We start from the raw sequence: 27,637 nt of genomic DNA, 5'->3' as shown, positions 1-27,637 counted from the left end.
TGATCCAAAAATTTTAACACATTTTATGGTTTATTTTAACTGTATTTGGGGTATTCCATACCAAATCGACCACTTTTGAACCCGACCCCTTTAGATTTTGCTGAAACTTATCCATCCTTTTCTACCCTTTGAAAAACATTTTTGAGAATTTTTTCAAATTTTTTTCACCAACTTCAAAAAAGTTATGAATTTTTCAAAAAAATGCCTTATTTATTTTCAAATAGCCATAACTTTTGTCGAAATTGACTTTTGGGGACCATTTTTTTTTTTAATTTTTGTTTTTGAATGAACTTTTCGAAAAAATACACGAAAAAAATTTAACACGATCAATTATATAAATAATCGGGTTTTTCGTCATTTTTTGGAAGTTCGCCATTATTATTTTTTTCCTCAAAAAAACTTTAATCAATTTGACAACTATTCCTGCTAACCCCAGAGTAGGCCGATTTTTTTCTATATTTCTTTTATTTATTTAAAAAAAAATTGTCAAATTTTCAAAACTGAAAAAATTTGTTTCCCGTAAACTTTATAATATAGATACAAATTTTCGTTTGACTTCTAAAAAAATATATTTAAAGAGCTCGTATTAAAATTTGAGACTCATCGTTTTAGCCGTTTTCAAGTAGTGTTGTTTACCGACTTTGAAAACACGATTTTGAGAAAAACGCGTTTAAAGTTTGGCCTTTTACTTCGAAGCACATTGAAACGCCTTTTCAAATTTGCGTGTAACTTCGAAAATATTCACCGGAACGATATGAAATTTTAAATATATATGCATTAAGAAAATAAAACCAAAAAATCGATTTTTTGAAAATTCTAACTAAAGGGTGATTTTTTAAGAGCTTGATAACTTTTTTTTAAAAAAAAAACGCATAAAATTTGCAAAATCTCATCGGTTCTTTATTTGAAACGTTAGATTGGTTCATGACATTTACTTTTTGAAGATAATTTCATTTAAATGTTGACCGCGGCTGCGTCTTAGGTGGTCCATTCGGAAAGTCCAATTTTGGGCAACTTTTTCGAGCATTTCGGCCGGAATAGCCCGAATTTCTTCGGAAATGTTGTCTTCCAAAGCTGGAATAGTTGCTGGCTTATTTCTGTAGACTTTAGACTTGACGTTGCCCCACAAAAAATAGTCTAAAGGCGTTAAATCGCATGATCTTGGTGGCCAACTTACGGGTCCATTTCTGAGATGAATTGTTGTCCGAAGTTTTTCCCTCAAAATGGCCATAGAAATCGCGAGCTGTGTGGCATGTAGCGCCATCTTGTTGAAACCACATGTCAACCAAGTTCAGTTCTTCCATTTTTGGCAACAAAGTTTGTTAGCATCGAACGATAGCGATCGCCATTCACCGTAACGTTGCGTCCAACAGCATCTTTGAAAAAATACGGTCCAATGATTCCACCAGCGTACAAACCACACCAAACAGTGCATTTTTCGGGATGCATGGGCAGTTCTTGAACGGCTTCTGGTTGCTCTTCACCCCAAATGCGGCAATTTTGCTTATTTACGTAGCCATTCAACCAGAAATGAGCCTCATCGCTGAACAAAATTTGTCGATAACAACACATTTCGAACCGAACACTGATTTTGGTAATAAAATTCAATGATTTGCAAGCGTTGCTCGTAAGTAAGTCTATTCATGATGAAATGTCAAAGCATACTGAGCATCTTTCTCTTTGACACCATGTCTGAAATCCCACGTGATCTGTCAAATACTAATGCATGAAAATCCTAACCTCAAAAAAATCACCCGTTATATATAAACCCTTAAGCAAGCTTTTGGTTCCGCAGCATGTTGTTTGAATATTTATTTTGTTATTAGTTACAGTTTATTAATGAAGATATATGTTGACAACCTTAAATAAAATATGTACTCGCTAGATTGATATGTAGAACCCTGGAGATAATGTGAACAAACAAATCAATAGCTTGTTAAATGAATAGATTTTCTGTTTAAAAAATGTTAAAATAAGAGTAATTGATTACTTTTCACATGAAAGTATGGCATATCTTTTATTGTTTAGATAGTTTAAATAGCAACTGTACAGGAATTATTAAATATACAACCATTATTCTCAACTATTTTTGTTAATTATAAATAAGTCTCAAAATCTTTTGCTGTCTGTCCGTTAGCTATTAATTATCGTTAGGATATATAAGCCTGTGTATAATATGTTGTACGCCTAAACATATGTACATATATACTTATATATAATATATGTACATACATACTTAAATTACTGTTATTGTGTGTGTGTACCTGCCTCGCCCTTGGCGCTCAATTTGTGCCTTTTCGTTGCTTCAAATTTTTATTTCTACGCCGAACTTTAGTTAAGAACTCGAATTGTGAATTGTTTTAGTGCAAAAAATAAAAAAAAGAATATTGTTTGTTGTCCCTCGTTTGCGCTTTGTTGTGTCTGTCGCCTTGTGTTTTTCTGTTCCGCCTATTACAACTACAAAGAAATTATTAGTAGCCGCTCTTAAAAAAGTTTAGTTGATTTGAGTTTGTAATGTAAATGCGAAAAACTTTTACTGATGATTGAAAATAAATAAATTGATTAATTAAAAATTAATATTTTCTAGCAAAACAGTGAATGCAAGCAACTTGAAAAGTACAAAAATTTAAAAAGAAATAAACAAAAAATTACAAAGCAATAAATTATGCTCTGCAAAGGTCATTGCATTCCCAAAATGTTGGTAGGGCAGATAATTCGCTAATAATTCAGTAATTCTTTGCCGTAAATAAATATTTATGAAATTAATTAACTTAAAATATATTTACAAATCTATATATATATGCATATATACTTATATAATAAATATTATTTTATCAATTTGAACTGTCAATGAGAAATGTCAATTGCATATTTTGCATTGCATTGAAAACATCTATTTTTTGTTTTGTTTTTGTTTCGTTCACAACTTCCATACTTCATTACCGTCATGACATCCCGTTTTATGCATATTTTACAGCATCCGAAGAGAATGTGCTCTCGTACGAGGCCGTACAACGGTTATCCATTAACTACACACGACCGGTAATTGTGCTCGGCCCATTGAAGGATCGCATCAATGACGATTTGATATCGGAGTATCCCGAGAAGTTTGGCTCCTGTGTGCCACGTGAGTGTAGCGCAAAGAAACATATGCTATTACAATAACAATGAACAATATAATCAATATTAATGTATATTTACTTTCCTTCGCAGACACGACACGGCCGAAGCGTGATTACGAGGTGGATGGTCGTGATTATCATTTTGTTTCGTCACGTGAGCAAATGGAGCGCGATATACAAAATCATCTGTTCATTGAGGCGGGCCAATACAATGACAACCTCTATGGCACATCGGTGGCGAGCGTACGCGAGGTTGCGGAGAAGGGTAAACACTGCATTTTAGATGTCTCGGGCAATGCCATTAAGCGGTTGCAAGTCGCTCAACTATATCCAATTGCTATATTTATCAAACCGAAATCGGTGGACTCAATAATGTAAGTTTCGACATTTTTATTCTATAAACTGTATTTACGAGTTAGTACTACGGAGTTTAGATGCGCTGTGGCATTGTAATGAAGGGTACCTCATTTCGAGGTTCCCTACTATTTAAATCAAAAAGACAGAAACTTCGAATTTAATGAGGTATGTTTAATACCTTTCGAAAGAAGACTCTTTAGCATTTTTTTTTGAAGATTTTCTCTTTCACGGCTACGTCTCAGATGGTCCATCCGTTGAATTCAATTTTCGATGACTCGTTCGAGCATTTCGCGTGGTAACTGACGAATGACAGGCGTGATGTTTTGTTCCAATGCCTGAATTGAAGCTGGACTGCCGCATTTTAGTCTTTGCATATCCCCACAGGAAAAAGTCTAACAGTGTCGTATCACACGATATTGGTGGTCAATCGGCCGGCCCAAAATGTGAAATTATCTGCTGATCGAAGTGTTCTTTCTTTTAATCCACTGGTTGATGCGATGTGTGTATTGTTGAAGCAAATGTCGCCGAGATTACGAGCTTCAATTTCAGGCATCAAATAGCCGATTATGATGGCGCGATAACGATCGCCATTGACTGTTACGTTCTCACCGGTATCATTTTTGAAGAAATATAGACCGATGATTCCACCGTTCCACAAAACACACCAAAACGTTGTTTTTTGTAGATAAAATGGCAGCTCTTGAATTTTTTCTTCAGCCCAAATGCGACAATTTGGTTTGTTTACATACCCATTGAGCAAGAAATGAGTCCCATCGCTGAGCAAAATTTGGCTTGAAAACGTCAGATCTTCTTGGAACTTTTCAAGAGCCCATAGAGCGAATCGATACGTCAGTCCGAGTTGCTGCGAACGGCGCCGAATCGAATCCCCGCGGTTTTCGTACACACTCTCAGCTACGGCTGCTTTATTTTCCTCACTGTGTGCTGAATGTGGTCTATTCGGTCGAATATTATCCAATGATGAATGCTGGGTCTTAAGATGGGTGATGGTGTTGCGAATAACTCGCTCAGTAGGCCGATTATGTTGACCATGCGTTAAGCGAAGAGTGCGTATCACATAGGACATGCAAGGAGGAAGTTAGAGTGATGCGGATACACTTTACATGTAGCGAATGGAGTAGATACATATGTCTGAGTCGATTCTGGATAAGTAGGAATATTTTGCTACAGTCTCCACAAAGATGTTGCGCAAGGGTCACTTTAGCTTCGCAAGACAACTCGAGCTCTTCTGCTATGGGTGCTGGTATGACTCCGAGGACTCACTGGAAGGAAATTAAAAGTTCACTGTTGATTGTTTTTAGTGCATGGCAGACGCTTGTCATTATGTTCCTTAACCTGTTCCTTAACGTGGGGCGTGACTCACTAGACATGTGTTTCACAAGAGACATCATAACGTGTCCTTTTCCGGTCGGAGTGCAGTGTATTTCCTTATAAGCTGCGAACAACGTTTCTTGTCTTTACCTTGAGGGTTTTGTTGCGACTTTACACCTTGACAACAACTGCGGTTGTTTACGGAATAGTACAGGATGCGGAGTGTTAGACTTAAAATTTTCGGGTTGGTATTTTAATGCTATCCTTTGCAATATTAATATCCAGTCTGTAGTCGTTCGTTGTTGTTGTTGTTGTAGCGACAGAAATCTACGGAGTTGACAGTCTTTGACGGATAAAAATCGGTGTCCGTCCAAGTTACGTACACCCGACTGTCGTGGGAACGGTTCAGTTCGTGAATATGGTCGCTGCGGATTTAGTGTGGGAGAGTGTTATTCACTTCACTCGGTGAGATAATCTTTTACTCTGGAACACATGCCATCGATTACTTGGCCCAATGTTAATATTGTGATGAGGATTTCCTTTGGTGGTTGAGGAAGCTTCGAGTTCTTAGAAGTGAAACATAAGCGGATCCCCTCCACCTTCGGAACACATAATTAATTCTTCCTAATTTAGAATTTTGACCTCGAAATAATATGGTTAATTCCCGACCGCTCAGATATTTCGTTGTCAATCTTCTCAGACTTGTAAGAAGTGTAGATTGTTCAAAGCCTTATATTTAGTACTACGAGGAATATTTTATGTCACTACAATAAAATAATCTTTTCGTATATGCTTCCAGGGAAATGAATCGACGCATGACGGAAGAGCAAGCGAAGAAAACTTACGAACGTGCGATTAAAATGGAACAAGAATTCGGCGAATACTTCACAGGTTAGTTCTAAACGCTTACATAACCATAAATAATATGTAAATAATAATAATTATGTGTGTACGTTTTGTAGGAGTGGTCCAAGGCGACACCATCGAAGAGATCTACAGTAAAGTCAAAGCGATGATCTGGTCACAATCGGGACCAATCATTTGGGTACCATCCAAAGAATCTCTATGACCAACAGCCACGACGACATGGACACTGCCGCCTCGAGTACGCTGTCGACCAGTCTCGAGATCAACAACAAATCAACATCAACAGCAAACGCACTGATTTTGAACGTCATTGATGGAACACGATGTCGCCAACAACGACCAACACACACACACACACACAACTCGTAACCGAAACGCAGCCGATGATTCACGCGGATGCGTTATGCAAATGAGCTGAAGCAAGCGAATACAAAATAGTGGACAGGCACACACACACACGCGGCATACAATCTTCAATCTTCGCAGCATTATGTCACACCCACGCGCAAAATGTCACCAGCCTTAAGCAAATATATACCAGCCGAAGGCAAACAAGGTCTAACAGGCCTTGTTGACGCAATATGGCCGGTGCTTCTGTCTTTACTGTCAGTGTGTGTGTGCGTGTTTGTGTGGTTGCCTATTTGCAGTCGGTTGCTTACGTCGTTGATGCGACCGCGCGTTTTGTGGAAAAAAAGTGGAGTAAATATGAAACTAAAAACACTATAGAAGAAATATGTTGTAGCTAATAAAGAGAAAACAACAAAAACAAATAATAATAATGAATAGGCATAAGTCAGGCTGCGACTACTCTACTACATGCATATATATTGATAATGATGATGATGATGATGGTGCATTTGTTGTTTGTTTGTTACCGCTAGCAATTAAAAAGAAATTCGATAATCGTTTAATACATATATATGTGTGTATATATAAATATACAGCTGCATATATAAAATTATATATATATATATAAATAATTAGTAACGAAGCAGAAGTTTAATAAAATTGTAATGCATATGAGTACACACACGCTCCACATATACATACATATAAAGAAATTGCAAATTCTACACGCATACATACATATATAAATACCGACGTACATACATAACTAATTGCATATATCATACACAAAAACAATAATAAAAATAATAAGAAATCAATTGCATAAAGAGGGCAACTAGAAATTGCGCAAAGGAGACGTCAAAAAGTAATGGAAATGCATGCGCAAGCAAAAGCATGTAATAAATGCCGAACACAAAGTAAATAAGCTAAAATTATAACCAGTGCCGATGAACAAACTCGCTTACATATGTACAATAGGCAATGCAGCAATGACTAAAAACCGTTAAAGTGAAGTTAAAGTTGAAGAAAAATAGCGAAAAATAGCGTGCGAAGCGAATTAGCAAAACCTAACCTAAAAATTGCAAATTTAAATTTGAGAAATGCGTAGTTAAAGTGAAGAAAAAATTTAAGAATTGTTTTATTAACGTTATAACGTACAATAATTTATTTATATTACATATAAATATATATACAAATATATATAAAAAGAGAAAAAGTTAAGTAAAGCAAAGCAGCAACGTTAAATGCAGTGTATGTTGAAAAAACTGTATTTGTCATAAACAATTGTATGTAACAGCAAAATGCAACAAAACTACAACAAAATATTTTATGATTTTATGTAATAATTACGCATATAATTTTTTATTATTTACGCTTAGTGTTAATAACAATTTTACTTTCCTACAAACTGTCACAATCTGAGTTGATATTGTCTCAACGCTAGTGTAGCAATAATAATAACAGCAACTATGTATTGAAAAACAAGAGAGAAACAGTGCAAAAAAATAATTTTGTGTTTTTATGTGCAACGTAAATATTTTGTACTCGTATGTACTGTATGACGCTAAAATAATTTTTTTCGAGTTTAAAAATAGCTACTTTACTTTTATAACACACTGTAAGCGTGCAAACTGCAATTTTGTTGTTGTTGCATGCATAAGGCTCATAATTTATTTCACATTTATTTGTATTTGTATTGCCCAGTTGGTTATATATTTTGTAAAGAAAGAAAAACAAAGAATTTACAACAACAACAACAACATTACTTTAAGCCTTGTAAATGTGCGCATGGAAAGAGGCATAGTCAAAATAGTGAGGTTAAATTCGAATATGCTACTTAACTACACACACTCACACATACATACATACATACATACGTACATCAAGCTATATTACTTTTATTTATAATTTACAATTTACCTTACTCTGTTTTACGAGTTTATGTTAAACTTTTATACACTTACAACAACTACATAACTGTTCTTTATTATTTTTAGGTTAAATTACAATTTAATTTAAGCGCTTAATTTAAACATATTTTACATTTTTGTTGTAAAGTTGTCATTGACCACCAACCAACCAACTGGGCGTCTTGCATTGTTTTCACACTAATTTAATCCTTTAACAACTGTTTGCCTCTCCGTAAAGGGTCTAGGACAAGCGTCATAAGCGCCCACTCACAGCACTGTTCGCAGCGCTGCGTTGTTAATTGTGCAGCAGTTAAGCTTGTTTGTGTAAAATCCGACAGCTTCAAACTCCATTAGTCCTATGCATACTACTATTGTACAAAACAACAACAACAACTACAAATACTATTATAATATAAATTATTACTGCTACTCCGCTACACTACTTATTGTTCAAGTATATGTGTGTGTGTGTAATGTTAATGTTTCTTTCTCATTCTAGTTAAATATTATCTTTGTCTTACATTTTAATTATTATTATTTTTATTTAAAAAACTATTGTACAAGTTATTACAAGCATATATAGTGCGTACTCAACATACATGCATACTTAATAGCAAAACACAAAACACAACAACAAAAAAATAACATAAAAAACAAGAAAATGAAGCAAAAATATGCAAAATTAACAATAACAAGAACAAAAAATACTTTTTTTCAACGAATATCTAAACTAAAATGCGTTAAGTGCAAGAACAAGAGCGTAAACAATAATACAGAATTTAAGTAAACAATTTAACTTAATTAAATCGTTTCATTTTTATTCAAAAAATAAAAAAAAACACAATATTGTTTTATTTGCTTTATATAACTAGTATATTTTAGTTTCAAATACACGCAAACAGTTGGTAGCTATAATAAGAACCTGCACTAAATTGCTGCCAGTAGCGATTTCATAGGCTAGAAAAAACACTTAACCCTTATCTAACTTAATACACACCATTTCGCATTTTTGAAAACAAACTTTTATGCGAAATTTTTCATTTTATGCTTCTCCAAAGCAGCACTTATCTCATTCCAAGCGAATTTTACTCTATATAACGCTACAATTTTTAAGATTCCCATAAACAGCTAGCAAGCCAAAAATTCGCACTTTCAATTGACACCTGTTTCATTGAAATCGGTTGAGATTTGTCCGAGTTATGCTTAAAAACGTTTAAACTACTCATTTATTGACAAAAGCAGCTAATTTAGCCGAGACACAAACCGCACGTGCGATTTTGTGGCGTTTGCATTTTGCCGATATGCACCAGGCGCGCAACATTGCCAAGTAGGTGGCTGCTGCAAAAATATGTTGAAAATTGTAGCATGCTTTTGGGCGTCACATGAGAGCTGTACGCGACTCTGCTATTCGTACTGTACTTCATAGTACATTACTATATGCCGTCAGCTTTTTAAGTATAACTTGAGTTTTCCTTCACGGATTTTGCTGATTTAAACGGCGAATTACGGAACATGGCAACACGAATTGATTTAGCATATTAATAATAATTTCTAGGAAATTAATTGCCGCGTTATTTTTGTGAAATTATGCCGGAAACAATAAAAGCAGCGCAAATATGAATTATACTCTCATAAACTTATCATTTCTAACTGAAATAACAAGTTTGGCATTTATATGCACTTGGTGCATATATTTTAATGTATTTTTTATACTCTTGCAACATGTTGCTACAGAGTGCTATAATAGTTTTTTATCTTAATTTTAATAGAGTTGAACTGAAATCAATTCAAAGCCATACTTACCCGTGAAATTGAAGCATTGCCGCAATTTTTCCACTATCTTGGTTCCATAATATCATACATGGCACAGGTATTGCAAAATATATTAGCTGCTTTAAGGGTTTTAAAGGCTGCAAGAATTCTAAAGAAAGCCTTTATTTGGTTATGCCTGCTTTTTGTTGGTATAATGTTAATGGAAAATCCATCGTGAGCGAACGTTGTTATATACATACATACATATGTACTGGGTATAGTATATCTACCATATAGTGATATAGCATAGTGGCCGATCTTCTCCTCGTCTCGCCACACAGCTGAAGGTGAGTGAGGTACTATTGTGTCAGAAATATTACTATCAGAAGAATAATTTTCTTGTTTTGAATTATGACCCGGCCGAGATGACTACGGACGCTTTTCGTTAAGCATCTATCTATTTATTATTAAAGTCATTACTTATATTTTTCAAATTTATATTTATATTTTTTTTAATTTGTTTATTTTTATTTTTTATTATATATGTATGTATATTAGCTTTTTTTTTAACTATTAATTTTTTTCAGTCCCGTCACGAAATTTCCTTGGAAATAGCCTAAAAAATTCCCTGAAAATTTTAGCCCTTAATATGGACCAAGGCCTGTAAAAACTTTCCATAGAAAATACACTACAATCGTGGATTTTTAACTTTAAATTTCTACAGATCAGAGGTATTTTATGGCATCGCTTTGACTTTAGACGCATATTTCTCAGAATCCTTCACTCTACAAAAGTGTCCAGTGCAACAAAGTCGTAACTCATACCGGCGAGGTAGTACGGGGCTCTAAACCCGATTTTTTCAAGAATTTCGTATTTTTTTGTATAAATCTCGTAAATGATAGAAGCTATAGAAAAAATGTACATGACAAATTTATAGGAAATTTTATTTGCTATAAAAAAGATTCGATGTTGAAATCGCTATCATTAATACTTCTCGAGATATTATCTCTCTTATAGCTTCAGTACCATCGAAGTTAATGTTTTTTTTTTTTTTGATTTTATCATATACATATGTAAGTACATATGTATGTATGTACCATGTATGCTAAGTACAGCAGTTTTCACAAAGGACCGTATAATTTTTTTGGAATCAAAATTAGCACTTTCACTTGTGTGTCCGGAATCATGCGAACACATGTTCCAGCAATCGTATGTGGATATTTATTGCTACTGGCAAATAACGGTATTTTCATATGAGTGTACAAAAAATATAATGTTTATGTAACTAAGGACTGCAATTGTTGAGCCTTGACGGATAAATATGTTGAAATAGGAGCTGAAATGTTCTGAGAAATATCTTTTTATATAACGAAATATTTTTGAAGTTATGAGAAATTAATTAGTACATTTTAAAAAAATTTTAGAGTACAAAATAAATAAAATTATTTTTTTTTTTATTTTATTTCCAGTTAATTTTATGTATACTTTTATATTGTTTTATTATTATTTTTTCAAAAAAATATTAGCTTGCCTTTCTTACAAACAACAACAACAAAAAGTAGATCTTTAAATACATTCACACACAGTATACATACATACATTCATGGGTACAAACAGTAGTACGAATTTCCACTCAGAGTAAAGTTACGTATACGCAGTGTTGTGCGCTGCTGTTTTATAAGCAAACCTCACGTAGAGCATACACATGCACATTTACTCCACATGTATAGAAAAAAGAAAATCGTTTAAAATCGATTTCGATTTATTTCGATGCAAGTAAAATTTACTTTCTTCGAAGAGCCGAAAAATGTGGTTGACCCCTACACAAAAACCGATTTAGGACACATTTTAAAAAATTTCAATTATACCAATGAATGGAGGCATGGCTAAGTTTATAGACGAATGCGAGAAATTTCAACAGCCAAGCTATACAGAATTTGCTATTGTGACGTCACTACACGGCTGATATTGTCAAAAACACTAATAATGAATTAACAGTACTCTAAGGTGGTCAAACGCAAACTACTCTCAATCAATACTATAATATAGTATTTATAGCACAGGAGTAGAGTTACTAGAAGCAAAATTTAAAACTCTTAATCAACAAAGCAGAGGGTGGCAGTCTATACACGGATATCTATGACAGAGAAAATTTAAAACATCAATAGCGATAACGGTAAATTTTGATTTAGAATTGTTAAAAATTTTTGGACAACACACAAGACTCTACACATAAGTAAAGACATGCTGCAAATAGTTACTTTCAGAAATTTACTTTCAAAGTGTTAAGTTTTGATGCCTTAACAGGCCGGGAAAGCTGTTGCAACGACTAGCGTAAACATACATGCGAGTATATGTAAAGAAAGGAACTAATAAATTAATGAACTATGCATACCATTCTTATGAAAAACTTCAAATATACATTATGTAGCGAAAAATGCAAGTAAAATGTAAATAATTGTAGTCATTGTGCCGGCAAGAAACGAAGAAGTAAATGAAAATAAGAACTTCAAAGAAAAAATAAATAAAAATTATTTATTAAAAACAAAAAGAAAATAGAAACGAATAAAAAATAATTAAAAATTATTTAATAAAAAAAGGAAAATTGAAACGAATTCGCAACTAAACTGATTAAAGAGACATACATACATACATGTGTACATATGGTAGCAATGTGTATATGTAGGCAACATAAATTCTATTATGAGAATTGCTGAATAAAAAACTAGGCAAAATTCTATAAAGAGCTAATAAGAAAAACTTCAAAATTGGTTTTCTAAACCACGTGTTTAGACCAGACTCCTACATTAAAAATAAAAAAAAATTTAAAGGAAAAAACTTTTTGATAACTAATACCTATGAACACTTACAAAATACGCCTCTATTACATATAGTCACCTAAAATGCAAAATAACGTAACATCAAAACAAGCGAAACTGAGTTTGTTATTGCTTACGATACACTACATCATATTACAAATGTATATCAAGCATTAAATTTTCAGCCAATAACTACTAGAACTCAATTTGAAACAAAAATTGAGTTTTGGTTATAAAATGGTTATATATTGGTTACACCGCTGTTAGATATAACCGATATATAACCATTTTATAACCAAAACATTGTTTTATAACCAAATATAATGGAAACCACTCAATTTAAAACAAAATTTGAGTTTTGGTTATAAAATGGTTATATATTGGTTACACCGCTGTTAGAGATAACCGATATATAACCATTTTATAACCAAAACATTGTTTTATAACCAAATATAATGGAAACCACTCAATTTGAAACCATATTTGAATTTTGGTTATAAAATGGTTATATATTGGTTACACCGCTGTTAGATATAACCGATATATAACCATTTTATAACCAAAACTCAAATTTTGTTTCAGTAAAGTGGTTTCCATTATATCGCTTCGCCTGTCAACTGATGAAAAGTGATTTTACGTAATTTTGCATTTTACTTGTAGGTGACGATTATTTATTTCTTTATATTAGACCACATACAAGGAACTATTCGCTGCTTATAAATACATCTTGTAATATCCTTCATTCATTGCAGCCTTCACTCTCATCCTCACACTCACATTTACTCAGTTGAAAAACAAGATTGATATTTTTCTTCTAAAAAGTAGCGCAAGTCGATTAAAGTTAATGAGGACAATATGAGTTAAGCCAGCCAACTTTTTCGAGACTCGATTTTGTATTAACTCTTAAACAAACCGAAGTACCGTAAGCTTTAAAATAATTAAAGCGCGGAGCAAAAAATACTCGTATGATTTTACTACAACTGAAACTACCGACCATAGCTTAATTCGATTTCAATTTTTTTAACATTTCAATTAAACACTGAAGCACAGAGAATAAAGCCAGCTGTAGCCTTTCTAAATTGTTCAGTTGAAGAAAACGGCTTAAGTTAGACACATCTATTTCATTTCAGCTCGACAAGACAATAACTTTAACAAACAATAAATTAGCCGGCATCACTGCAGCAGTGGTTTGCTGCTCAGCGCCGCGTCGGCGATCGCATGTAACCCAAAAAATATTAAATTTCTACTGTGTATTTTTAAATTTCTTAAATTAAAAGTTCAGTTTTGTTTTTAAATTCCCAAAATTCGTTTTTTGGCTCTGTCGCAGTCTTTCATTTGGCCTTGGCCTGCTGGATCCGTTTTTGACGTTTTTTTTTTTTTCTTTTTTTATAGTAGAACGAAGCATCGAAAGCCGGAGAGCGTGACTTAAATCCGCTAAACCTAACCTATTTCCATCTCTCGTCTCTCCCACGGGATCACTGGACAATGTATTACTTCATGGGAGAGAAGCAGACGTTGAGCCCTGACAATTTTTCCTTGGGGATCTTCCTCATCCAGTACAGCATAATGCGTTGACGGACCGTGTCAGCAAATGATTTCGCGGCTGTCACACCCCTTTGTCTTCGGCCTGTTAGCTGACGGCATAGCTTCTTCAGCAAAACCTCTGTCTCTTGGCTGGCGGTTCAAGTTTAAAATTGGATAAAACCGCGTTTGGGCAATCAATGGAATCCTGGAGCTCCTTTGTAAACTCTTCTCTGGTTAGCAGGTGGAGCTGTACCCTGAGCAGGTAGGCAGCACGACGTTTCTTAATATATTTGGCTTTCGTTGGATCATCGATGCTAAAAATAGGTCATTCTTTGGCAGATGCACTAGTGACAGCTCCAATTTTGCTCTTCTTTTAGCCACACTTTGACTGTCGGATTTGGTTACAGCTGCCGCTGGAGTTGTTGCCTTCCTGATGTTAGGTTTATCTTGTGCTGTTTACTTCTGAGCTCTTTACTCTGCTCTCCTGCTCTCTTCTGGGAACAACTAGTTCTGTTCGAGATTTTTCAAGAGATTCCAACTTTAATTATTTATTTCTTCTGTTGCATATTAGGACCAATGAGTGTAGGGGAAAGTACGTCCGCTTGCGGATAATCCCCGTTATCTTATTACGAAGAATGCTAGGTATCTGTAAACTCCATTCGAGAACTATTTGTGTGCATTCATCCAGGGTGATCTCTGCATGACTCCTTGATCCAACCCTTCTTTGTACCCCAACCATAGTAAGTCTTCTTATTTGAATGCTGTGCTATTGAGGGGCTGTGCTTCTGCTTCTTTGTTGGCGTAGACACCGCTTACGTGGTTAAAGCCGATTTGCACCAACGCGTCAGTCGTACTTCCTTTTCGCTGTTTGGCATCAATTGGAGTTTCCAAGTGAAGCAAGGTCCCTCTCCGCCTGGTCTTTCTAACGGCGCGGAGGACTTCCTCTTCCTTTGCTTCCACCGGCGAGCACTGAAATTGAATACTCCCAGAGCTGGAGTCTCCATCGATTGCGGCAAGGCGCAACGAACAGCTAATTTAAACGTCAAACCTTGGCCAGATACCTCTCAACTGCAACAGAGGCGAGCTGTTGCCATGCCGTCCCTGCAATCGTCGTGATACTGTGGTATCTACTGCCAGTTTGGGAGGGTTCAGCAGAGGGCAGGGAATTTTTGAAAATTCAACAAAATTATGGATATATATATAACTAACACCAAACAAACTTATACAAAATTAAAAAACAATTTAATTATTTCATTATATTGTATTTTTGTTATTTTTACGTTGTATAAGTATAGTGAGTACAACTCCGCAGTAGCTTAACCTTAATATGAATTTTGAATTTTTAAACCTCATACAATTTCACTTCTCCGGCTCAATCATATACATATATACACACACACACATACATTTACGCACACACACACATACAAAATGCCACCCGCTTTAATCATTTTCCATTAGCAAACGCGTTTCATCAAAATGTGCCTTTTCAGTTATTGTTGTTGTTATCAGCAGTTCAAAAATAAGCATGCATTAAATCACAAAATCCAACAGGAATAAAAAATATAAACTCAAAGAACTAAAAATATATACATACATACAAAAATACATGGTACATACACATGCGTATGTATGTATGTATATAAAGTAGAACAATACAATGGCAAACTATGAAAAAGCAAAAAGTGAATTGATTAGCCTACGAGAAATGCACTCACGCGCATGCTTAAACAATACAATTAAATATTTATACATATGTACAAATATATGTACATACATATGTAGCGAATGTACATACATACATAGACGAACTTAGCATTGCAAATGGCACGCAATTAGAAAAAAGCTAAGCAAAATCCAATAAATGCATTGAAAAATATTAATAGAATAACAATAATAAAAGAAATACGTAAAGAACGAAAAAAAAAATAAAATAAAATGAAAATTTTCCCGTTATAATAATAGTTTTCGCATTATTTTTGCTGTCGCTAAACTTTCATGTTCAGAATTCCATCGAAGTATTATTCCGCATTAACTGAACCTGGTAAATACACCGAAGGCAAACGCGAAGGTAAACGCGAAGGCGGCGAAGGCGAGTTCGTGAGTTCAAGCGGTAGGACTGCAAGAAGTGACTTTGTATACAGAATTAGTTTAAACTTCTACATATCCAAACTAAATTTAGTAACCCCAGCGAATGTCAAGTATAAAATGTGTCCGCAACAGAAAAACAACGCAGAAACTATCTGCGTAAGTTCTTTCAGCCCAATCGATATACATCATTTTTTCCTCTCTTTGATCCAACACTGACGAAATTGAGTACAGTTTTTTGGGACTACTGTTAGATGACTTCGATGAGAACTATCGATTGTTGTGTTCCAGCAATTTAAATATTTATAAAAAAGTAGTACTTCTTACAAGCCACGCCTTTAGAAGAATATATTCAGTACTGTTTTGAAGACAGATACCCCAAGTTATGCAATAAATAACACCAAAGACTCTAGGACTTCGAAGACTAGTTCGTTGGATATTGCAAAATACTCCAAGACAATCAAAATACGTATTTCTGAAGATTTTTTTTATTCCCAAGATTTTTGAAATGCTCTTCGGATTCTCCCAAGCATTTGGTATTCGATAAACTTACTCCTTATTCCTCCTTAGTAATGCCAAATGGAGTTTCAGTTTAATTTGAGTTGAAGAATTTGTCAAACAGGGCGTCAACGTTTTTTGCGAACTTTAGGAGTGACTTCATGTCTACGTTTCGTACTACGTTCAGCTCCTCGAACTCCTAAGCTCCTAGATACTTGACTCGAGTTCTAGATACTGTCAAACAAAGGCATAGGAGATGTTCCAGCGTCTCTCTCATGCTAACTTCTCTGCGCTTTCTGCATGTATCGTTATCGCTTACGTCGGTTCGCATGTAATGCCAGTAGGTTGTGACCTGTTATGAGGCCAACATCCATCCGACAATCCCTTCGAGACCGCGTGAGTAAGAAGCAAGCGGGTTTTCCTAAGGGTTTCTTGCACATGATCTTGGCGTTCCTGCATGTATTTAAGGCTTTCCATCTCGCCGTATAGTATGCAGTGGTTTTTTGAACATGAGGATTTAGCTATGGTGAATAATGTTATTCCTTATACGAGTACAATAGCATTTATCAGTCAATAATATTGTTCACTAAAATATTTCGAAACCAGATATGTATATCCCTGTTACCCACCTCAGTAAGCTAGAAGCACAAAATACTATATAAAACTCAATTACTGGATTGCTACTTTTTCCGAAAAATATTTAGTATTTAGAGAATTAGCACGGCTTTTTTTAACTTAAAAGGAAACAATCTATCTCCCGTCATCTGTCAACCGTCAAATCACAACTACCAACTCCCAAAAATTGTCACTCTTCAATAAAGCAATTTAATTAGATTTTGTGTTAAGAACTATTTACTAAATTAGTTTTTGAAAAAATATTTAATATAATTAAGGAAACCTGCACGCTGACTGCAATGAAATCAGCTAAGGAATAACTAGAAAATTTAAAACACAAACTAAACATTTGTTAAAACTATTTTTAAGCAAATAGAAGACGGTAAAAATTTACGATGCTTATGAAAACTTGAAAACTAAAATTAAATGAATATTTAAAGACATAATAATAATTATATACAATAAGGAACTAGAAAGAGAAATTAAATAAAAATACAATTATGTACCGTTAAATTTTGTTAGTACACCTGAATTGAAAATATATACACATTAAAAAAGAAAAACTTAAATAAAAACGCAACTATTCAATCGAAAGCAAAAGGGTAAATATTTATATAAAAAAATAAAAAAAAAATTTAAAAAAAATTTAAAAGATTATAAACACATTCGAAATGCGATCTTATTGTACTATCATAGATAAAAAACAAAAACAGAGAAACAAAAATTTGATTAAGCGCTAGAGCATTACGAATGGAGTACAGTGGTACGTTTCACCCGTAAACAAAACAAAATAAACCAAACAAAAAAAAAAAGAAATGAATTAATTAAAACACATAAAATGTAACTGTTCAATCGATATACTAAAGAGAAAAAATATATACGCGTAAAAATGGAAAACTCTCAAATTTCTTTATTTAAAAGAGTGTCTGATTTCGAGGTTATCAACACTTTCGAAATAAGTACGTCGTAGATAGTTGGTTAGATTTGTACGCAATCGGAATGACGCGTTTCGAGACATAGTAATCCAGCCATCCATAGTCCATGCCCGACTATAACGGAATGGCTCTTGATGTCTCCTATCAAGCACCTACACAGTGAGGCCTGTATGCTCCCAGTTAAGGAGCAAAATGAACTCCTCTCCAAGCGGTTTCTGCTGAGGTGTTCTAATATTGACCTGCTTGAAGCGGTACCATCTCCTAGTAGCATCAAGAGGTCATTCCTCAACTACGTCGACGACATAAGACAATACACCGACCAGAACTCGGACACAACTAACTTCAGGCATGAACTGACAGCCATTCACAGTGGAGCCATAAACACCTTCACCCACTTCCTCTCAGTGAATGGCGTACTTGGAGCTGAACCATCATCCACTGCAGACGACGAGCTTGAGTTCCTGCGAGATTCGTTCTGGATACTGTGGAAGGTTAAACTCCGACTAATCCAGAATCGACTCCGACATTCCAAATATACATACATATGTCCCGGCATAACTCTAATCAGCTCTTTGCAACATACACATCTGACACACCTCTACCTATGGTCCCACCCCGTCGATAGACTACGTTTCCTGGGCCTACTGTTCGATGACCTCGATGACAACTCATCTGAACCTGACCATTTTAACGGGAAATATAAAATCGTTACAACAATAACAACGTGTATTTACAGTCGGACAACGGAAACAGTAGAAGGATGGTAAAATTGAAAAGTGGATGAAAGGGAAGATGAACAATAGAATTTGAAAAAGACAAAGACACAACAACAATGGTTTAGTGAAATAAGATTCATATAATTCCACTGACGAGATAATGGGAAAACTTCTTCACCTCTGCAGTCGCTACACTAAGGATCGGAAACTATACAAAGTTTTAATATTGCCCTTTTAGAACTTTCTCTTCTTCTTCTTTGGCACTAAAACCATGGGTTAGTTTGTACCGAAAAAACAAAACTTCCAGTGGTACTTCTCAAGTGCAAGATAGATTGCTATGCACTTGATCCTTTTATTGAATACGTGGCCGCCCTTGCTTTCGTTGTGCACTCATGAGTCTCGAAGTGAAGAAGCTTTTCGCTAGAGTAACATCTTCCATGTGAACGGCATGGCCTAAACAGCGCATTGGCGCTTTTAGCACAATTTTCGCCCACTTCCTTACCAACCCAGAGAATAACGAATTTTGTACATGTGGACGGAGTGCCTCTTCTGACGACTTTATAACGCGGCTTCTCTTGCGGGATGTGTTTTGTCGACTGTAATTTTTATCCCGTTCTCGGATCAAATCCGCAAAGCATTGCATCAGGAAAGAAAAATTATATTCTTAGACGTTAGAGTTAGATAATTAGTCTGTTGAGACAGAGGTAGAAAAGATGAAGGTGTGGAAGATATTAAGAAAATTATAATTCAACTTCTTATGGAGAGAGCTTTACCGAAATAACTTCAATGAATGCTGTCGAGTTGAAAGTATTCTGATAGAAAAAATTCCGGATACGTTACGGACTTCGAGACGAGACTTGAATAAATCACAGCGATCAATAACAAATTTTCAACATAACCCAAGGCAAGTGTACCTTGATTTGATTAAGAGCTTACATGGGTTTCACGGCTTCAAAAATGTGTCATATTTAATTCTAAAACATCGACATCAAGGTCAGCTATATATTCACTTATAACTTTAAACGCCTTTTTATCTAACCCTCTTTTCAAAGTCGATTGTCCAGATTCTCACGAAGTACTCAATCAATCTTTGTTCAATTACAACTATTTAAAAATACAAAAACGGCCATAAATTTTACTGGGCAAGGATCACTCTCATTTCTTACGGCAGCTCTTCGTCTGCAAGGGGTGATGGTTTGACTGCAAGTACGTTTTTCATTGAAAGAGAGCCGGTGAAGGTGGTGATGGTTCCAGTGTGAATGGCGGTCAGTGCATGTCGGAAGTTAGTTGCGTCCGAAGTCTAGTCGGCGTGTTGTTTGATGTCGTCGAGGTAGAAATGATTTTGAGGAATGAGCTTTTGATGTTCCTAGGAGAAGCTACCACACTCCAAGCAGGTGACTACAAGGAAGATTTTTGGGAAAGCACTCCAGCAGGAACTGTTTGGAGAGGAGTACATTATGCCTCTGCTCAAAATCTTAAAAACTAGGTCGAGGTTTGCTTATGCAAACGAACAGACACACGAACATGACTGAATTGGCTCAGCTCGGCAAGCAGATTATTTATATATATCGTCACCTGAAATGCAAAATAACGTATCATCAATAAATTCGAAATTGAGTGTCATATTGATTACGCTTCACTACTGCAAATTACATACATACATATTTTAGGTTCTGCGCTCAGATATAAACCAGTTTTAACCAATATTAAAATTTTTTTCACTCATGCTCCATTTTATTTCGTGTTTCATTCATGCCACTGTAAATTTCCGAAAATGTTGTTACGTTATTTTGCATTTCAGGCGACGTTCTACTTCATATGGTCTCTGACGTTTCCATCTAGGTATTACATTTCATGCAAACTATTTGAGAAATTACCTTTGAGTTATTAAAAAACGCATAAGAAAATGTTGCTAACCTCAAAAAATTTTCTTAATTAAAACAATTCACTTTCAGGGGATATTAAAAATATTTTTTGTTTTCATTTTATATATATTTGAGTTTTGTTGGTTAACGTGCTTGTACACCTGTCACAAGCAGGTGCTTATTTGTATGCTTCAGCTTAAACTATTGCTTTGTTAGGATGCTTGTTGTTTACCTAAAGACTAAAGGCTAACTTAGCTAAATAAAGAACGATGAATAAATGATTTATACAGACTTCAATAATACGTTCTCGAATAATACAAACTTCAATGCGTACATACATATATTACACTTATAAAGTAGGATCGTATCAAAAGAATGGTATCCACAAACCAAACAAGGGTAATGGCAAACAAGTAACAATATTCTTATGCTTTAAACTTAGTTAATAATTAATTAATTGTAATCTGATGTACTGCGTGTCGTCATCCCATCTTACATCACATTACAAAGTGGAAGCCAACTTCAACTAACTCGTTACATGAATGTTTCTTAGAGTGTGTGTGTGAGTGCGAAACATGAGAATGTTCAAATACACGAGATAAATGTATAAACTACTACACCCGAAAAGAGATATAACCAAAAAGGGACAACTTAAGAAGAATCTTGGAAAATAATGTTTGTGAGAATTGTGAAAAAGATCAAATTTCATCATTTCAGGAAGCGCTTCAACTAAATGTCTGTGATTTGCAGCAATTCATGAGTGTAGTTTTAGCGTAAATCACAACGTCAGCTTAAAAACTACGGATATATATATACAGTAAACCATATAGATATACAATATGTATACATATAGAACGAATGTAAAGGGAGGAAGGAAGAAAAAAACGAAGCATATATTATATGGTGTGATGATCATAAAAATAAAATCGTTTTGAGTATATAAATTAAAGCACAAATTAATGTTATTAAAACTATTTCACTTAAAGTAAATAATTGTGAGCGATAAATGAATACATATTTCCTATCCTTTGTATATAAATATGTATATGTATATAAATACGTGCAAAAAATGTGGATGCAGATGCAGCGACCTCACGACTCATACTTTTGAGGGGAGAAATGAAAAATAATGGGCGTGGAAGTCTAAAAGGTCGAACATTTTTCACTTACAGACTATTGGTGTTGATACTATATCTAACTAATATCTATGTATGTATATAGTTCGGCGTGGCACAACAGCCAGCCATTAGCAGATCTTAAATTCAGCGTAAGAAAGTATACAACTTTTATATATGGGCTTTAATCCTTGTCCTGGCTTTGCATTAAGGCAGTAATCTCTTGAAATTTATGCATATAATCGACGCTGCTCTCGCTTATCACCGACAAATTCGACGAGGGATCCTGAGAGTTAAACGTATGCGTATATAGGAAATATAATATGTGCCATTTTTTATTAAAGAAAAAAGTTATTTCGAACTTACCAAAATATCACGAGTTGCATTGATCTCATCCAAATGGCCCAGCAGACTGGTTAGGGAGAAATCATTGATGTTCTCTTCAAGCCAACGCGAATTCGACGTGGACTCACGCAGTAAATGTGTGGGGGTCATACCGTTGAGCGAGCTGGTACCTGTCGAAAGCAGGGTTAACAATTTTCAAATTAAAAATTTTTGGATAATAAATGCTGGGAGCAAAAATTCAAAATAAAATTGTAAATTGCAAAATACTGAATATGATTGCAACCGTGGCCGAAATGCATACATTTATTTATTTTTATAACTTGCTAACTGCTGAGTTAGAAATAAGCGTAAAAAAGATAAGTACAAGTGTTCGCTGGACTTAAAGTACATGCCTTAAAATCATCATTCAATCGGATGATTAATCCGCTGTAAAAGATCAAAGTAGCTTTTGAAAACTATATTCATCCGAAATCAAGGCCTTGCAACATAGAAAAAGAAGTTGCTCATTTGTCGATACCGATATCGGATAACTATAGCAACTAGCCGCCATACAAACTGAACGAACGAAATCAAGGGTTTACATGGAAAACTTTTTCATTTGACGAGATATATTCACCGGATTTGGCATGGATTACTATGTAAGGCGTTTGGCACTTTTTGATATAAATTTTTCTACTATAACGAACTTTTTTTACTACAATCGAAAGTTTTATATCTATTAATATGGAGCTTGCGTCTGCAAGTGGTGGTGGTTTGACTCCAAGAAGGAGTGGGTGACGGTGTATATGGCTCCACTGTGAATGGCGGTCAGTGCATGTCTGAAGTTAGTTGCGTCCGATGTCTGGTCGGCGGATTGTCTTATGTCGACGAAGTTAAGGAAGGACCTATTCATATTTCTAGGAGGCGGTTCCGCTTCAATCGGGTGAGAAAGGGGATGATTTCTACGAAAACACCCCAGCAGAAACTGCTTGGAGAAGACTTAATTATTCTACTTAACTGGGAGTATATGGGCCTCCCTGTGCAGATTTTCGGTAGACGATATCAAGAGCAATACCGTTATAGTCCGCAGTGCAGTATTTTGATATGTCTGAAGCTTCCTTGTCAGCATTTCACTGCATCCAGGACCCTTACTTAATTCTTCCATACAGCTCTGGGGAAAATGACAAAATAGTTCTAATAAAATACTTTACTTACTTGTAGACTCATCGAAGGCGCTATCGGGAAATGACGAAGAGAGCGATATATCAGCGTTATCAACAGCAGAGGATTGAAAAAATCGAGCAACAAGATCAGTGTTGTTAGCTGTCATTTTATAAGCTCCAGAAGTTGAAGGATTATTGTCCACCTCCTCTAAACCAGCAGCTGCGTCGCTATCGCCATAATTAATATTTGTAATTGAAATAAAGGGTGAGGAATTGCTACTCGCTGGTGGATTGTGATGTAGCGGCACTATGGTTGACACTTCCGTCATTGTCTTAGCTGCAGACAAGTTAACTGATTCAGAAGACGTAAGAGATTCTGCGCATGTACTTTGTTCCACTGTATTGGTAGCAGAGTTTTCAAGTGTGTTTTCCATATTTTTAACTTTCAACACATCATATGATTGATTGGCGGTGCTGCCACCGGGCAATATCATACGTTGCACCAACACTTGACGCATTGATTGCTTTTGACGTGACAACTGTGAAGTGAACAGAAACGAAAGCAAATTACCACACTTGAAGAGACAATGTTATATTGTTTGCGCCCACTTACCGGATTAAGTTGTTTGACACTGTCCATATTAAAAAGTGGCCGTCGTATAGGTGCAACAGGTTGACGAAAAACATTATTGCTCTCATTGTTGATGTTGGTCGAAAATGTTTTTGTCGACACGTAAGTCTTTGTAGCCAAATTGCGCTCCATCTAAAAAATGAACTTATAAATTTCAAAAAAAAAGTATTACGTTGCGCGTCACTTACTCTTGATTTGGCTACATTACGCTCACATGTGTGTCCGCAGGAACACTGTCTCTTGCGCATGCGCTCGCTCAGATTGGCAATCAAGAGCAGATGCTTAAGCTTATTTGCAACGCCAGCGGTTGAGAGCGATTTCAACAACTCCGGGTCATCACATTCACTGGGATTATATGGCATACCATTTTGCTTTTGCATAAACACTTTTGTATCTGATTGCGTCATAGATTCCAAAGCAGCGCCACCGAAGGTCAAACTGCAGCCACTATTTACATGCATATTGTTTACATTAACCAAAGCATTGCTGGTGTTAACGGTATTCACGCTTGGTTGTTGTTGTCTATCAGTCCAATAGTAGTCTAATTCGAGTTTCGAATCTTGTCCGAGCACAACATAAAGATCGCCGATGGTTATATCCGCAGCCGTGGATATAGTCCAGCCTTTTCGTATGCGCCGTATCACTGCCTCACTGATTAATGGCTTAAAATTGGATGCGCTGGCACGTCCAGCACGCGCGTTGACAGCTCGTCGCATACGCGCTTGATTATTGGCAGTGTTTGGGTTTTGATTGAATGTTGTTGAACTTGCATTAGTTGTTATTGTTGTTGTCATATCACTTGCGTTTAATGACATTTTTATTTCCTCTTGCGAGTTCTCAGCACCTTCTTTTATCACTATACTACTATCCAAATCGGCATTCAACAACTCTTGCAGTTCATCGCTTAACTCATCGCTACTGCTTTCACATTTTCCAGGTAATATGTCTTGTTCGTACATCACGCCAAGTTCCTCTTTGAACACATTATCACCAACTGGGCCGTCACTGTCTAATTTTTCATATGGTGGACTGTTGAAAAGTTTATTTTTCTTTGAATCAGGCGAACGTTTCTCCGAACCACTGTCGGTGCGTGGTCGCTTATTGGCGGCACGATCTTGTGATAACGTTTCACCACGCACTTTTACGCCCATACGTTCTTCGTAGGCGGCCAAACAGATATTCCCACTACCAAGGTACTCTGTAATGCTCAACAATGGACGATGTATAGGCACACCGGGTTTGGGTAAAAAACACATTTCAGGATCTTGAAAGGCTGGCAGACGCTCAGAATTTTCGGCAGACTGCGGTCCGTTACAATCGCTTGAATGTTGAGTGGGTGTGGGCGCACAATACGAAGGAAACAATTTCATTTCTTCTTCCGCCATTTTCTGTTCGGCACTACGCCATTTCATTTGAAACGTTTTGATAAAATTCACCAGTTTCTTGTGCAGTGGCACCGTAGTGCGGACACGTGGATTTTGTGCAACGGTTTGAACACGTCCGAAGGCTTCCATAGTGGCAGGACTAACGATTACTTCGATTTTCGATGGCAATCGTATGTCCTCAAGTGAATCTGCAATTGCAAACAAAAATTTTAATGACGTTCTAATTGCATGCTTAAATTTATTTACCATCAAGTTGGTTTAGTCTCCTTAACGCCTTGCATGATGGTGTCTTAATACGCAGGTTTTTGCCTTTGCAACGCACAGTTATGTGACCATGGTAGACAAGATTTCGCAACTTCATGAAGTGTTTATCGGTTACAAATTGAAGTTTCCGTCGCATTTCGCCATAATTGATAAGCGCATATAACTCCTGTGCCGGTTTCTTAACTTCTGTAACAAATAAAGAAAAAATTAAAAATTATATTACATACAATATGCATATGTATGCAAATAAATATATTTAACAAGGCCACTTACCGTCAGAGAATTTTATATATTTACAGATTTTATGATACGTCTGATAATAGTGCTGTCGCACTTGTTCTTTCGTCTTGAATGCACTGTCTGCTGTGCTTCTGCGTTTCAACTTTGTGTTTATATAATTGCCGAGTGCATCAAAATCCTTGCCAAACTCATTAAGCGCATCAAAAAAGTGATTGCGTTCTAAATTAGTCCATGTCGGCTTAATGCTGCGTAATTGCGATGGAGTTTTTTGCATTGACTTCTCGTCACGTCGCTGTGGATCGCGTTCATTTGGTGGTGTTAATGGTCGCGTCTGGTCTTGTTTCATTTTTTGTATGACCCGTGCACTAGCACGAGTTCCCGTACAATTATGCATTATCACAGAACCCAGTAACTCACTCACCTCGGAATCCAACTAAAATCGTTTTAAAAAATTCCAAACCAATTTTAATTTATTCATTTCATATAACACATACACATTTCCGCAAAGCATTCATACCTCGGAGCGAGATTTTTCTTCGCAATTTGTGGATACATGGCCATTTGGTTTGCGCTCGTTGACATTTTTTCCGCCGCCAACGCTTTTGCCATTGCTCGCTATGGCAAGAGTCACTCTTTCACCGATTCGGATTTGAGTTTCATTGCATTCCAATAACTCCTCGAACTCATCAATGAATTCTTGACCGGGTGGTACAGTTGTCGTCGTAATCGACAATGCCGTCTGATTTTCGTCCCCGCCCAGCGCATTGGCGCTCATTTTCTGTGCAGCCTAATTAAAATAAAATATTTTTTTATAAAAATTCCAAACATCTTCATCGGGTCGAGAATTTTTTCAGAAGCCTTTTAAAGAAGACTTCATTGGAAAAATTTAACACGACAAAAAATTTTAATTGCGCCCTTTCGACTTCGTCGGCACGCTGAATTTCAATTGCAAATAACTTCTCTTAAACTGCAAAGTTTTTCACATAACTGCTTTAAAAACATTCTAAACAGTTTGAATTTTCGTTATTTACCAAATTTAATAATTTTCAGCGGAAATTTAATGTAAAATTATTCGATAAAATTTCACTAAATTCACTTGCGAAAACACGAAGTTGACAACTGACAAAAATGGCGCTCGACTTTCGTTTCGTTGATGGCTTTGCATATTCAGCCTTTTTATTTATTTTTATCAGTCCTTTTACAAAATATTATTACAAACGCTTTGCTATATTATTTTACCTAATCAACCGTCCAAATGTCGCCGTTTTTATGTACAAAATGCATTAATAATTTACACTTTTCACATTGTTTTCATTTATTTGTATATTCTCTTGGTGTTCACAACTCAGTACAAGAATTCTATTCCCCTTTTTCTTTCTATTTCTACTACTTCGTTGTTGTTGTTTCGCCTGCATAGGATTTTTGTTTATTGATGCACTTTGCCAAAATACTACCATCTGCTGATTGGGTTGCAGATGATTGAAAAAATATGTCAATAGAAATTACGGGATTCTGGAGACGTTGACTTTAATTGACGGAATGTTGCCATATTATTAGTTTGTTTAATAGTGAAATTAAGCGTGCAAATTTATGATAATTGAAAAATAAGTAAACGAATCATTGGTCTTATAGGATATATTGTATGTAAATATAGTTTTTGTCAGAAATTCGATGGACGCAACTCATAGTCAAAATTTGAATGAAGGTCTTTTTTGATGACATGTCCAGAAGCGAGTTTTACACTTTTGCTAGAAACACTACGTTTCACTT

At 35.5% G+C, this 27,637-nt stretch overlaps 2 protein-coding genes across 34 annotated transcripts in view; one reads left to right on the top strand and one right to left on the bottom strand.

The window, feature by feature from the left end:
- The window catches only part of LOC105224246 (disks large 1 tumor suppressor protein), a 155,748-nt gene extending 146,971 nt beyond the window's left edge, over window positions 1–8,777 (top strand). For 26 of the 32 annotated variants that reach the window (XM_049456221.1, XM_049456222.1, XM_049456223.1 and 23 more), the window contains 4 exons: window positions 2,978–3,127; window positions 3,214–3,496; window positions 5,608–5,699; window positions 5,771–8,777. In XM_049456221.1, coding sequence (XP_049312178.1) covers window positions 2,978–3,127; window positions 3,214–3,496; window positions 5,608–5,699; window positions 5,771–5,877 — 632 coding nt within the window. In that variant the 3' untranslated portion in view covers window positions 5,878–8,777. The remainder of the gene's footprint in view (window positions 1–2,977; window positions 3,128–3,213; window positions 3,497–5,607; window positions 5,700–5,770) is intronic. The other 6 variants (XM_049456235.1, XM_049456234.1, XM_049456231.1 and 3 more) reach the window with 1 other exon arrangement.
- Window positions 8,778–20,581: 11,804 nt separating this feature from the next.
- On the bottom strand, window positions 20,582–27,297 carry LOC105224219 (protein cramped). 2 transcript variants are annotated; one of them, XM_011202234.4, is made up of 9 exons: window positions 26,899–27,045; window positions 26,385–26,654; window positions 25,901–26,300; window positions 25,610–25,813; window positions 24,167–25,551; window positions 23,961–24,110; window positions 23,400–23,886; window positions 22,227–22,375; window positions 20,582–22,146 (listed from the first exon to the last, which is right to left on the bottom strand). In XM_011202234.4, the coding sequence occupies exons 2-9, from the start codon at window positions 26,640–26,642 to the stop codon at window positions 22,045–22,047; spliced, it is 3,135 nt and encodes a 1,044-aa protein (XP_011200536.2). In that variant the 5' UTR covers window positions 26,643–26,654; window positions 26,899–27,045; the 3' UTR covers window positions 20,582–22,044. The 2 variants fall into 2 exon arrangements, with proteins under 2 accessions (XP_011200536.2, XP_011200535.2); XM_011202233.4 differs by lacking the exon at window positions 26,899–27,045 and adding an exon at window positions 27,107–27,297 and having other exon boundaries at window positions 20,583–22,146.
- Between the last annotated feature and the right edge of the window lie 340 nt (window positions 27,298–27,637).

This window comes from Bactrocera dorsalis, chromosome 4 (assembly GCF_023373825.1).
Source record: "Bactrocera dorsalis isolate Fly_Bdor chromosome 4, ASM2337382v1, whole genome shotgun sequence".
NCBI lineage: Eukaryota > Metazoa > Arthropoda > Insecta > Diptera > Tephritidae > Bactrocera > Bactrocera dorsalis.
The sequence above is the reverse complement of the archived record's forward strand: the minus strand, read 5'-3'. Positions and strand labels throughout refer to the sequence as shown.